The 13,029-nt window shown below is 50.9% G+C and overlaps 1 protein-coding gene across 2 annotated transcripts in view; it reads left to right on the top strand.

The window, feature by feature from the left end:
• The first annotated feature begins 428 nt into the window (after nt 1–428).
• Nucleotides 429–13,029, top strand: part of FAM107A (family with sequence similarity 107 member A) — a 61,194-nt gene continuing 48,593 nt past the window's right edge. For both annotated transcript variants that reach the window (XR_004646545.1, XM_034776754.1), the window contains exon 1: nt 429–702. Coding sequence is in view for 1 of the 2 variants with exons in the window: in XM_034776754.1 (XP_034632645.1) it covers nt 679–702 (24 nt within the window). In the remaining variant the exon portion in view is untranslated. The remainder of the gene's footprint in view (nt 703–13,029) is intronic.

Genomic DNA, 13,029 nt, shown 5'->3' with positions numbered 1-13,029 from the left:
ACTGCCTGATTGGGAGTGCCGGAGCCACAGCCTAGCAGCTGAATAATAAGCCTGCATTCTTTCTCGGCGAAGTGGGGAAATGGGCTTATTTTTCAAGGCGTCTCCGCCAAGCCATCGCGCCGTGCAAGACAAATGGCTAGAGAGGATGGCACAAATCCACGAGCAAACAAGGAGCTCCTAGTGCTAGGGCCCAGCCGAGCCCAGCAGGTCGAATTCTTTCCCAGATCAGCTCTGCATTCTGTGACATCTTGGTCTGTCAAGTACAATTACTATAATCTTCCACAGCCTTTCAGAGTAAGGAACCCAGCTTAGAAGCCAGGCATCTACAGGACGAAAGCCGCCTTTGTGCCTGGGCAGACCCTGGGTGCAAGTCGGACATTAGGTATACAGAAGTGAGTTCTTTACGTGGCGGAAAACTTCGATGCTCATCTCCTTTAAGATCCTGCTGATTTTTGCCTGCGTTGCTCTGTGGAATAAACTGGAGCTGTCAGGGAGCCAGGAGCCGTGTGTTTGCACATTCCCTAGTGTTTAATGCAGCCCATGCCTCTCCACAGATTGTGTGGACAACACCACAGAACAACACAGAGCCTGCGACTCCCCGCAAGCGCAAGCCAATTGGACAATTCGGAGGGACTGCCGGAGATTTGGGGGAGGCTTTCTGGACACTGAACGTGTACTATGGGAGCAGCTCACGGGAAAAAGGTAATGGGATGCCTTTATTCTTTGATGCTTAAGCATTGGTGCCTTTGAAAAGATGACCCTTGTCTGCTCACATGTAGCTCTGATTAACCCCTTTGTGCACTGCCCAATCCTTTCAGGAGTTCAGTGGTGGGTTAGAGACAAGGAGCGGCTGGTGTGGACACAGGTGTCAAACGCTGTCAGCTGAATGAAGTAATTCGATCTGATCAGATTGATAATTGGCCTTCCTTTAGGGAGCTCTCTAGGGCCAATGAGGAGCGTGGGGTGGGGCTGAACAGTGATATGTCCGGAAGCTGGAGAGCTGCACACACGCACACACACACCCCCACAAACCAGGCTTAGTTTTTGCAGTCACTGCCAATGACAATGTTCACTCACATATCTGATGTTTTTAATCTTGTCAGGCAAGGTCAGCAGGGTTTTACCGACTTCACTTGTGACAGTTCTAAGCGACGTTAAAAGCAGGGCAGCATTTTGCTTTCTGGCGCACTGGGGAGATGTGTAAAGTGAATGGGTGTGCAGGTCTGTCAATTGCATTCTCTCTAGATCTACAGCATGATTCCAGGGGTCCATCAGCAAGCCAGTGCCAGAAGCGAAGGAGACCTCTTGGGATTGTTCTACTTGCTAAACTCAGCAGCCTGGCGTCTTGCGTCACTAGGAGCAGCTCACTGCATTGTTTTTTCATTTGATTAGTGTAAATAAAATGTGAACTTATTCCCCTGTAGTAAAAAGCATTCCTCTCTGGCCGGTTTGGCATGCCTGCCTTCACGTTTCTGATCAGAAATGACCCTCCACCTTGAGAAAACATGTTAGAGGCTACAGCTGAGCAAATATTCATCGCAAATCAGTTCTTTAATGTAGCCTCTTGTCTGTTCGAGAATCACCTGCAAGCAGCTCAGAATTTCCCGGAATGTATTCACTGGGCAAAAGCATGACTGGTTCTCAGAAATATTTCTTGCCCTGTAAATTGTTCACAGCTCACTCGCCACCAAGTATGCAAGGCCGGATTCCTCTGTCAATGAAACTGAGCTGAGGTCTCTCCCTCCCCTCATCTGCCAGAAGGACGTGTTTGTTTTCCTCCCTTTCTCTTCTCCCATTAACTCCCCTTCCCACTAAGGGCACAGTCAGCATCAAATGCCACTGGCAGAGAATAGAGGCAGCAGCAATTACAGATTCATAGATTCCAAGGCCAGAAGGGACCATTGTGATCATCTGCCTGATTCCCCGTATAACACCGGCCAGAGACCTGCCACCAAAACAATCCCTGCAGCAGAGCGTCTCGGAAAACGTCCCAGCTCGATTTCAGAACTGCCAGTGATGGAGAATCCACCACAACCCTCGGGGAACGGTACCAATGGTTCATGACCTTCACTGTCGAAAAATTACGCCTTATTTCTAGTCTGAATTGTCTAGCTTCAACTGCCAACCATTGGATCTGGCTAAACCTTCCTCTGCTAGACTGAAGAGCCCATTATTAAATATTTCTTCCCTGCATAGGCACTTATAGACTGTGATCAAGTCATGCCTTATCCTTCTCTTTCTTCAGTTACATAGATGGAGCTCATTGAGTCTCTCACTATAAGGCAAATTTTCTAATCCTTTCATCGTTCTCATGGCTTTTCTCTGACCCCTCTCCGATTTATCAGCATCCTTCTTGAATTGTGGGCACCAGAACTGGACACAGGATTCCAGCAGCGGTCGCACCTGTGCCAAACACAGAGGCAAAATAACCTCTCTGCTCCTACTCGAGATTCCCCTGTTTATGCACATTAGCCCTTTTGCCCTCAGCATCACACCCGCAGCTCATGGTCAGCTGATTATCCAGCATGATCCCCAAATCTTTTTCCGAGCTTTCCCTGGTAGAGTCCCCCATCGTGTAAGTACGACTGACGTTTCCATTTAGCTGTATTAAAACACACGTTGCTTGCTTGCACCCAGTTTACCAAGCGAGCTAGATCACTCTGAAGCAGTGACCTGTCCTCTGCATTATTTACCACACCCTCAATTTTTGTGTCATCTGCAAACTTCCATAAATTAGCCTTTTCCTAACCTACCCCATACGCTCCGCCGCTGCGACACAGAGTATAGCTGCATTCGAGCTGCACAATGGAACTTCCTGCTCGCGGAGACATACCTGTGTTAGCTCTGATTGAGGGGAGCCATGGTGCTGGGAGGGGATAGCCACGCCAACCATGATACCATCGGAGCCCTTCCTGCTGCTCAAGCCCCCGCGGCTGTTCTTCTAGCTCCATCAGGGATGTCTTCTGGAGTGGGAGTTTGCACCTGGCTTGAATGATGATGTACCCGAAGTCTGTGGGATGGAGGGCTGAATTTGTACCAAAGTAGCCCTGAGATGCGCTTCAATGCCTTCTATGTTACACCAATCCGTGCACTAGGAGATGAGTGGGGACAAGGTAACAGTGTTTTTTAATTTAACGATAAAACCCCCTCACGAGTGCTGCCATGGGGCCAGTCCCCCCCAATCGCCTCCATAACCCCTGCACTGTAGCTGGTGGATGGCAGGGCCCACAAAAGACGAGCGTTTCCAGTACAGCAGGCTTGGCTCTGACACGCTTCTGAAAGATGCTGGTTTGGAGACGACTTGACTTGGGTGGGTACAAACAAGGTCAGAGATTTCACTTGCATTTCAACAACCACAACGTTGCCTGGTTAGACAAAAGAATGTGGCCCTGGGTAGCGGCCGTTAAGCAGGAAGAGCCGTTAGAGACTAATGACTTGTGGGTCCATTTTTTATTGTCTAGAATGAATCTGATGGCGGTGGGAGGGAAAGCCCCTTTTCTCCTGTTTCCTAGGTACGGTTAGGTTGTGCGTTTCCTCCAGCACTGAGTTAACGTCTATGTGCCCGAGCAGAAGCTAGCCTGGCTGAGGGGCTGTAATCAGGGGTTCCCGAGTGCCGACCTCCTTTCTCTGGTGTCCTTCGCAGGCATTTACAGACTCCCTGCGTGTGTTCAGATAAAGTTTCACCTGATTCATACAAGCGAAGGAGGAGAGCCGGATTTAACACGGCTGCCGCAATGTCTAGTGAGTAGCTCAGCCCGGAAAACAGAGGAACAAAGGACAAGGGAGAGGCCTAGCCAGCTATCAGAGGACTGGCCCAGGGCCGGCGTAGCAGCCCCTGTATGCCATGCCTCTCTGCAGACAGTATCCGGGCCGTGGCCAGGATATAGCGATGCCCCATTGACAGCCCTTTGTGCGTCCTGCCAGCTAGCCCCAGTCGTTTGCTTTGTGGCAAAGTTTGGCCCTGGTTATGTAGGTAGGACTTTCATCCATCCCTGCAGTATCTGAGCCCCATGCCCGCGCTGCTGGATTCAGCCTCCCAGCCGTCCTGTGAGGCAGGGACTTCAGCCGTCCCATGTTATAGCTGGGGAAAGTGAGCCAGAGAGGAGAAGTGACTTGCTCAGGGACACACAGGGTGTCTGTGGCAGAGGTGGGAATTGGGATTCTGGCTTGAGTCCCAGTCCAGTCTCTTAACCACCTCACCCTCCTCTCCGGCTCTGATTTACATCGCTGGACCGGCCCTGTGCACAGGGACCTCGTGAACGGTACTGTGTGCTCCTGGCTGCAGCCCAGGACTCGGGCCGTAGCCTGTGCGCCTTGTCTCAGACCATGAGAACCAGGGGATTTGTGACGCGGACAGCCTGGGTGGAAGCCTACCCTGAGGCCCACAGCGGGAGCCACGCCAAGAGGTTAGCAGTGTTTGTGGACCCCAAGGAAAGACATCTGTCGCCACACACGAAAGGCACAAGGGGGACTAGGGCCAGCACAAGGAGCGAGCTGATCGCCTGTGAGAGTCAGGGAGGAATTGTCCATCCTGGCACGTTGGTGCTGTGTGGGAGGAGCGTTACTGCCCAGTGAAGCGTTAGCACTGGTCCCTCTGAACCAGCTGCGTCTGCTCTGCCCAGGTATGACATCCCCTGTGTGAGCTCCTCCTCCCCTAGCTGTTCCTGCCGGTCCTGGCCAGGTTGTGCTAACAGAAACTGCGTGGCGGTTTTGTCCAAGCCCTCCCAGGCGTCATTAAGAGCTGCATTGAACACGCTGCTGCAGAAGGGCTAGGCTCCCTCAGCCAGGCCCAGGCCCAGGACGTGCCGGTGAGGGGCTACACGTACGTCACACCCAAGCTAGGGCTGAAGTCAGGAACTGTCCCAGCTTCACACCTTTCAGATTTAGAACAGAACAGCAGCGCCGAGGGATTAAAATAAGTGGATTGTGATGTACAGGACATCAGCAGAACAATAGGGTTTAGCAAAGAGTGCTGGCATATCCGCAGGGAGCTTGCAGGGCGTTAGCTGCCAGCCCTAGGTCAGAGATCCCACAAAATTCCCCCTTCTAGGGCTGCAGCTGCTTCACCATCGCTGCCTCATGTGGGGACACCGGCTCCGCACAGATCCACACCAGCAACTGCAAGATCGGGGCTGAAACAGGGACAAGATGCAACAGGAGGCGCAGAACACGGCCGAGGGCAGGAAGGGGGAGATCAGGGTGAAAAGGCCTCAGGGCCAGGCCCTCTGCCCAGTGCTTTGCAAAGCACAGGTTCCGCCGTCATCAGTGAGATAGAGGGGAGTAAAGGCAATGGGGGGTTATTAGATTTAGAGCAGATCAACAACCTAAGCTAATCTAGCTCTCCGGCCCTGTCTGGGAGTGACTCCAGAGACTGATTTGCAGTTCTGAGGAGAGACTTCAGGAAGAGCCATGGGAGGGACGTGGAATTGCTCTTTCATGTCTCTGCTCTTGTGTCCGGGGTTTCCTTGCACCTCTTGCTCACCTGCACATTTAACACATTAGCAATGCTGGCCTCAAGCTTCGGCTGGCAGAGCCGGCCACCTTCTCAGTGACGGTTCTGGCCACACACATTCTCCGGAATGTCAGGCTTCCACAACACTGCAAAGACATACCCTGGTGTCAGCTCATCTTCCCTTGCAGCCGGGAGCGTGGCTTGCGGATATGAAGTACTGAAGGCAGCAGTCCAATGATTTAGGAAGAAGGCCTTCAGACAATGACCGGGGGGTTGCATAAGCAAATGAAGCATGCTGCACCAGCCTGATCGTCTGTTTTAAATTCTCCCTGTGGAGAGGTTTAGTTATAGTCAAGGGGAAGGGTCTGGCCTCTCTGGGAATGGGAGCCTGAAGATAGGCCATAGGTCAAGAGTGTTAAACTGGAAATAGCAGCTGGAACTGAAAACTCCGCCAAAGCCGTGAAGTCAGCCCATGTCACTCAGTTCTTTATGAACTGCCGTGGTGCTCTCCTACTTGGCCTGTCAGTATTTCTAGTCTGTCATAGGGCGAGCCCACCTGCAGCGCCCTCCAGTGGCAGAACAGGCATGCTGGCCTCAAATTCCCTCCTTCAGAGTCCCCATTAACGTCACACAGGCTTTCTTGCCTCAACAATTCCCTCCTTTGGGACAGTTTATTACCAAAACATAGTTCAAATATTCCATAACAAAAGCCCTAGACTAAGTCCACTTCTCCATAGTCGCCAATGTATATAGTCCTTAATACTTCACATTGTCTAGTCCACTGACCTAGCACGTATCACGTGCCCGCGTCTTCCACCACACCCGGATTCTTCTTTGGACCTTTCAGCAAGACAGCCACCCAGCCCGCACAACTAGACTGTAACCCCGCTCTTCCCAGCAGGAACCCCCACATCCTCTCTGCTGGGAGTTCTGCCTCACCAGGGGAGCACCCATATCAGCCCCCTTTTCCAGCTCCCAGCACTCAGCTGCCCGTGGGTAAGCCCCTCCACTGCTCACACATTCCCAGAACATCGGACATTCCCGCACTTCCAGGAACGGCATGGGCCTGCTCCCGCCAGCGTGCCCTCACATGCCTGGCATGTGCAAGGTCCTGCCACATGGGGACGCCATTTTCTAGAGTGCCCTGGCGCCACCAGCCTGAGCTGCGTGAAGCGGGCGAGGTTAGGACAGAGGGGTGGAGTGGCACCCTCTTCAGAATGGTGCCGCCCATCCGCTACTGGATAAAACCACCTCTGGTTTTCTCCTAGGACTGGACAGGGGACAAACCCACCAGAGAGAGGCCAGGCCAATATCAAGAGAGACGAGTGGCCTCCCTATCCACTGCCCCTTGCCTTCTGCCTTCTCTGGCCCTTTGCTCTGGCTCTCCAACTTGAATGCCAGGAGGCAACTCCCTCAGCTGCTCTCCTGCCTTCAGCCCTCTCATCTTCTGCCTTCCACCAGAAACCACCTACAGCTTCCTTCAGGGACCTCCTGCAGTCTCTCGATCTCTGGCCTTCCAGGCAGCTCTCGCTGCCCCTTCCTGACCAACTCTTCTCTTTAGAGCCCAGGTGCCCTCTTTTAAGCCCAAATGGGGGTCAGCATTGGCCTCTTCTCTTGCCACCACGTGAAACGTGACAACACATTTAAGGATGCTACATAAAAATAAAATGTACCACACAGATGCTGCCAGGATCACTAGAACTGCTCTGTACTCGGCTGTATTTCTGCCAATTTCCTGTATCCCCCGACTCCCACATCTCTGTATTACTTTTCTGACTGCTGCTGATCATCGAGATATTTAAACACCCCCAAGTGCTTTCCACTCTTGTAATCAACTCATTCTGTCAGTTCCACTTATCCACAGACGACGACACAGTCCAGTGATGGTGACATCAGCCACTAGTATGGGAAACCGGTTGTCACCAGGCCCCAAGTCCATAGGAAGTGAAAGCAAAGCAGCAGGTAACCTTTTTGTACTGAGTGATAGCCTGTAATCTCTGGAGCGATGTGCTACTCCTGATTTAGTGTAACTACTGTTACAGCAGTAAAAGTATGATACCATGCGCTATGCCAGTCGTAGTATAACTGTACCTCTGGTCAACCTTACATTCCATCCCTTTCAATTGACATGGTACATCGGGCTATTGGTGAGATCGCACTGCAGCTCTACAGAAGTTAAAGAAAGTTGCATACTTCAGCTCTTTTCTATTTAAGAAGCTTTGGAGAAGAGTGAGCTCTTCCTACTAATTTCTTCAGATTTTTAACTACCTTCCCCTCCCACATATAAAGGAAGCTCCCCAAGAAATGAAACTGTGCCTTGATTTTCCCTGCAGCTCCCATCGACGCAAACACAAGATAGATAAAAGATAAAATAAAGACAAGATAAAATAGACCTGTTGTTTCAAAATGATCCTGCTTCCTACAATTTCAAATAAAATATGGTTAGCCCTACATTCGTTGCAAGTACGATCATTTCACCAAACCAGATGATTCATGCTGCAAAGGTGACGAATGCTACAAGAGTCAATATTTCAATTCTAAAATACAAGCTACGTCCTGGAATAAAATCCCTAGAAGGAAAGGGGCTAATATTACTTATACTGTACCTCTCCTCTAACAGGAGGAGAACGGTGCATCGATAAATAACAGGTCCTTTGCCCTTTTCATTGGCTTTGGTGCAGGTAATAAAGTAAAGCCATTGGCTAGATATTCATAAGCGGTGTCTCTTTCAAAGCTAGTCATTTTGTCCATTGTGAGGTTGTCCCAGATTATAAGCATCTACCTGTTGATTCTGCCACTGGCACAGCAAGGGTAGCAAGTAAAGAACTAAGTAGAAGTTGTGTTTCTTTTGGTTCTTCTTCCTCCAGTTCTCAATATAGCAGCAGGCAGTGATGCCATTTTTATCAGTGTCACCAGACAGCTGGACAGGGAATTCTCTTCCAAGCCTCACATGTGGATCAGCATCTGAACACAGGCACAACCTCAAGCATTCTAGCCCAACCAACCCTAAAACAAAGGCTTCGTTTTCTGAAGGGCATATTGTTAACGAGCCTCTGTTTGCCACAGACTGGACATTGGGTCAAAGCAGCACCTGGTATAATTCCATTTGTTCCAGTGGAGTTTACACCAGGGAAGAGTTTGACCCTTTCTCTTGACCGGTGCCAGCTGTGAAACGGCAAGGAGCTGGCAGAGAGCAGAGCTCTTAAATGCTAAGGGGAAGTTTAAAGGGAAAATCTGTGTCACTAAATGGAAAATTCACATTGACCAAAAGCCGCTTCTCTCCCTTGGAGCTTTTGGAAACCCTTGTCCTGCCCATTCGAATGCTGGGCCCTGCTTTTGGACAGAGAAGTGCAGAGCAAAGGCAAACAAGAGCAGCAGTGTTTGTGGCTGGCAGGACAGAGAAGAGCTTTATCATGCGAGCCAGAAACGGGCCCGTTCATTGACTGCAAGGCAGAGTGCAAGGAAGAAAGAACTCCAATTTCCGGGGGATTAGCATGTCATGCCAGCCAGCCGTGCCGAGAGCCGGAGCGTGATTCCACCAGCGCTATAGATCCGGGAACTTCCATTTAAAGGGAAGAAATGGATCCGGGGTCCCAGATGTGATTACTCAAAGACTGTTCTGTTCGTTCCCCAGCTCAGTTCCCATTTCCTTCCTTCTAAAGCTCATCAGCCTCCGCCGGCATCAGCTAGAAAGCAACAACCGGTAGCAAGAAGAGCCTCGGGACTCAAACGGGAAAATGGAACAGAACGGGCCAGATCCGCAGCTGCCATAAATCAGGGTCGTTCCATTTACATCAGTGGAGCTTGTGCGGATTTGCAGCAGCTGAGGATATGCCCCAAATGTATTTATGTGAACATACAACTATCCCCACGTTAGTCAATAATCCCAATTACACTGGAACCACCAGGTCTGAAAGGCAGAGCAAAACTCACTGGCTGGAAGCTGATGTCTGTGCTCCAAGGAAGAGATGTCGGGGAAGGCAGGAGCATCTGCATGGGAGGAGGATAGAGCAAGGGGGAAAGAGCATTTGCTTAGATTCAGAGACCCCATGGCCAGAAGGGACCGTTGTGATCATGTAGTCTGACCTCCTGTGTCGCACGGGGCAGAGACCGGCTCCGCAGTGACCCCTAGAGCAGATCTAGGCAAACAGCTCATCTGGATTTCAAAATGTGAGAATCCACCACGACCCCTGAGCAATTGTTCCAGTGGTTAATGACCCTCACTGTTACAAACCAACACCTTATTTCCAGTGTGACTTTGTCTAGCTTCAACTTCCAGCCATTGGATCCAGTCAGACCTTTCACCGCTAGACTGAAGAGCTCATTAACTAAATATTTGTTCCCTGTGATCCCTTCTAGGCTGTGATCAAATCACCCCTTAACATTCTCTTTGTTAGACTCACGGAGCTCAATCTATGTAGTTTATCACTATAAGGCAGGTTTTCTAATCCTTTAATCATTCTCGTAGCTCTTCTCTGAGCCCTCTCCAACTTATCAGCATCCTTCTTGAACTGTGGGCACCAGAACTGGACACAGGATTCCAGCAGCAGGCCCGCCACTGCCAAATACAGGAGTGAAATAACCTCTCTGCTCCTATTTGAGATTCCCCTCTTTCTGTATCCAAGGATCGCATTAGCCCTTTGGCCACAGCATTGCACTGTGAACTGATTATCCACCATGACTCCCAAATCTCTGTCAGAGTCGCTGCTTCCCAGGCTAGAGTCCCCCATCCTGCAAGTGTGACCTTCAGTCTCTGTTCGTCGATGGATACATTTACATTTAGCCATATTAAAATGCATATTGTCACTTGTACCCAGTTTGCCAAGAACTCTGTATCAAGTGACCTGTCCTCTGCATTATTTATCACTCTCCCAATTTGTGTGTCATCAGCAAACTTTAGCAGTGATGATTTTATGTTTTCTTCCAGGTCATTGATAAAAAATGTGAAATAGCGTCGGGCTAAGAACAGCTTCCCACAGGACTCTGTTAGAAAAACAGCTGCTCAGTGCCAACTCCCTGTTTTAACGCTGGTGGTGGCAGCAAATGCTGGTTGTGGGGGAGAGACACTGTAAGCCGATGAACAATTGCCCTCCGTGTGCTTTTCAAAGGCTGCTTACAGGCTATATTGACCTTAAAGAATTTCCACTCTTATGGCCAGAAAAGCATGCAGTGTGAGATGCTGTATGACTGAAGGAAATGAGTTGTGTTGCGGTGTGAAGGCCGGGGGCCCCCAGGCATTGCCGGGGACACTGACATCCAGGCCAGAGTTCTCAGGAAGGAGCCACACTTTTGGATTGTCCCTAGCTCTTTTTTATAGCTATTGTGCAAAACCCAGTTTGGACGTTGCCGACTCTGCGAGTTCCTCTCGGCACAGGAACACACCCATCCTGCTAGAACAGCGGCGGCCTTCGCGTCGCAATCTGGGCATGACACCCCCCTTCAGGCAATGGGACCATCGATGATAAGGCCCAAACGGCAGAGCAAGCGGGGCTGGTGGTCACTAAACACTACCAGGGGTTTCGTGGCACTGGTGTTTTGAGAGAAGATCTAATCAGCTGTGGGAGCAGGAGAGAGAGTGGGGGTTTCCCTTGCGTTGTCCATAATAAACACGTCTGTTCAGGCATCAGAAGAGTTTTGCTAGAACAACTGGCCTGGCCAGTGCTGAAGCGACACTTGGTTGTGTCTCCTAGCACTGGCGAGCTTGTTGATGAATGGTTGGCTCTGACGCAGAGATGAGCGCTCACGCTCTCTCTCCACGCAGTGCTGGGGAGACTATGGGCAGTGTGTCCACCCTGGCACATGGCAAGGTTGGCGTGAGCTGGGGGATGAATCCAGTGGCTGTTTGTGGTCTGAATGTCCACACAGCTCTGTCCACAGGCATCCCTGCAGCCTGGTTCATGATGCCACATCCCCTGCCCTCTCCTCTTTTTCCTGTGTCCTCTTTCAGACCCCGGCAGCCTTTCCAAGCTGGGTTGTAGCCAAAGCGCTCTCGGGAGGAGCCTGCCTTTCTTCCAGCACTAGAGCCAGGCAGAGGGACAATTTCATTCCCAAAGGCTTTCCCACCTCATCTTATGCTTATCCCTGTGGGCTAATTTCAGCCACAGTCAGCTCGGCGCCACATTTGTGCCTTTGCACAGAATACCCAAAGGCGTAGGCAGTGCCCTGGCCTCGCAGAGCTAACAGGTTGGGAGCTGTGGAGTACTAGCAATCATGGTTTGCAGTGGCCAAAAAGTGATGCCTTTCGCTTTACTTGGTGGAAAGAGGTTCCCCAGCCTTTCCTTCCCTCCAGGCCCTCATCTGCAGCTTGCTCCCGCCCTTTGGCTCCCATCAGCAGCAGTACGTCAGCCAAAGGGGTCAATGCAGAGTGACAGGAGGGGCGCTCTGCCCAGGGGTCTGCTCTTTAGGGTACTTCAGCTCTGACAGGCAGCAAAAAATGGCCAGTTCGGAGCCGTATTCCTAACCACGGAGCTAGTGGGTTAGCCCTACATGCTGGGGTTTCTGTGCCAGCTACAGGGTTGATTGCCCTGCTAAGACGTACAGTCTGACCCTGGACCGTCTGCCTTTTGTAATTAGCGATGTGCCCGAGCCAGACACCATAGCCACAGCCCGGCAAATGTCGCTGACATTCAGACTCCGAAACCAGACCCACCCCCAAAGGCGAGAGCAAACCGCTATTCTGAACAACCCTGAATTGTGGGGGTGGGTGTCAAAATCTGGGCTTGACCAATGAGACTTGGGCCCTTCGCTATTTTCCAGATTTCTTGTGGGAACCGAGAGCTTTGAGCCTTGTTAGCAGGAGCAAAAAGAAAAGCAGCTCGGTGGTTTGTGAAGCAAAGAAAGCCCGAGTGTAATTAAAGAGCCCAGCTTGCTGACAGGCGTCAAACTCTGGGCTTTCGCTGCCGCCGCAGTCGAGGAAGGAGAACAAGCTCATGTCACTCCGACATGCCCACAGAAAATGCCCTGACGTACAGCTGAGCGCACTGGGCAGGAAGCAGGAGAGAGCTGCTGTCTTCCAGCCCTAAGAGACCATTTGAATAGAACTAAAGGGACTGAATTCTGCTGACACTTTGGCCAAATGCCACCCGCGGCGTTAGGGAGGCTGCAGAAAGCATTTCTAGACAGATCCCTGGCCCACGGAACAGAGTTCCTTGTAGGACTTCTTTGCACAATTATGCACACACATGTGCATGCACACACACACACACGCACAATCATTCTAGCTCTTTCAAGCAGACAATCCCAAATGTATTATTGCTGGGTGAAATTCGCCCAGCAGGGTAAGGCACCCGAAGAGAGTCTGAAATGCAAATAGAGCTGCTATAATTCCACTGAATAGCGCGGGAGCTGTGGGAGAGGGGAATTTCGTATCCCCGGTGTGCAGAGGAGCTGGGCTCAGCCTCGCCGCCTCAGAAACCATTTACTTCCCCAGTGTGGAGTCAACAAAAAACAGAACCTCTGAAAAATCTGGGTTTTTTTCTTTTGCTCTTTCTCCTAAAACTGTTTCCTTTGGGACTGACAAAGGCCCGTAAAAGCTCAGCTGGGGAGCAGGCTGGTCTGCGGAGTAGGAGAGGCAGGTG

Source organism: Trachemys scripta, chromosome 7, assembly GCF_013100865.1.
Source record: "Trachemys scripta elegans isolate TJP31775 chromosome 7, CAS_Tse_1.0, whole genome shotgun sequence".
In the NCBI taxonomy this organism is placed as follows: Eukaryota; Metazoa; Chordata; order Testudines; family Emydidae; genus Trachemys; species Trachemys scripta.
The sequence above is the reverse complement of the archived record's forward strand: the minus strand, read 5'-3'. Positions and strand labels throughout refer to the sequence as shown.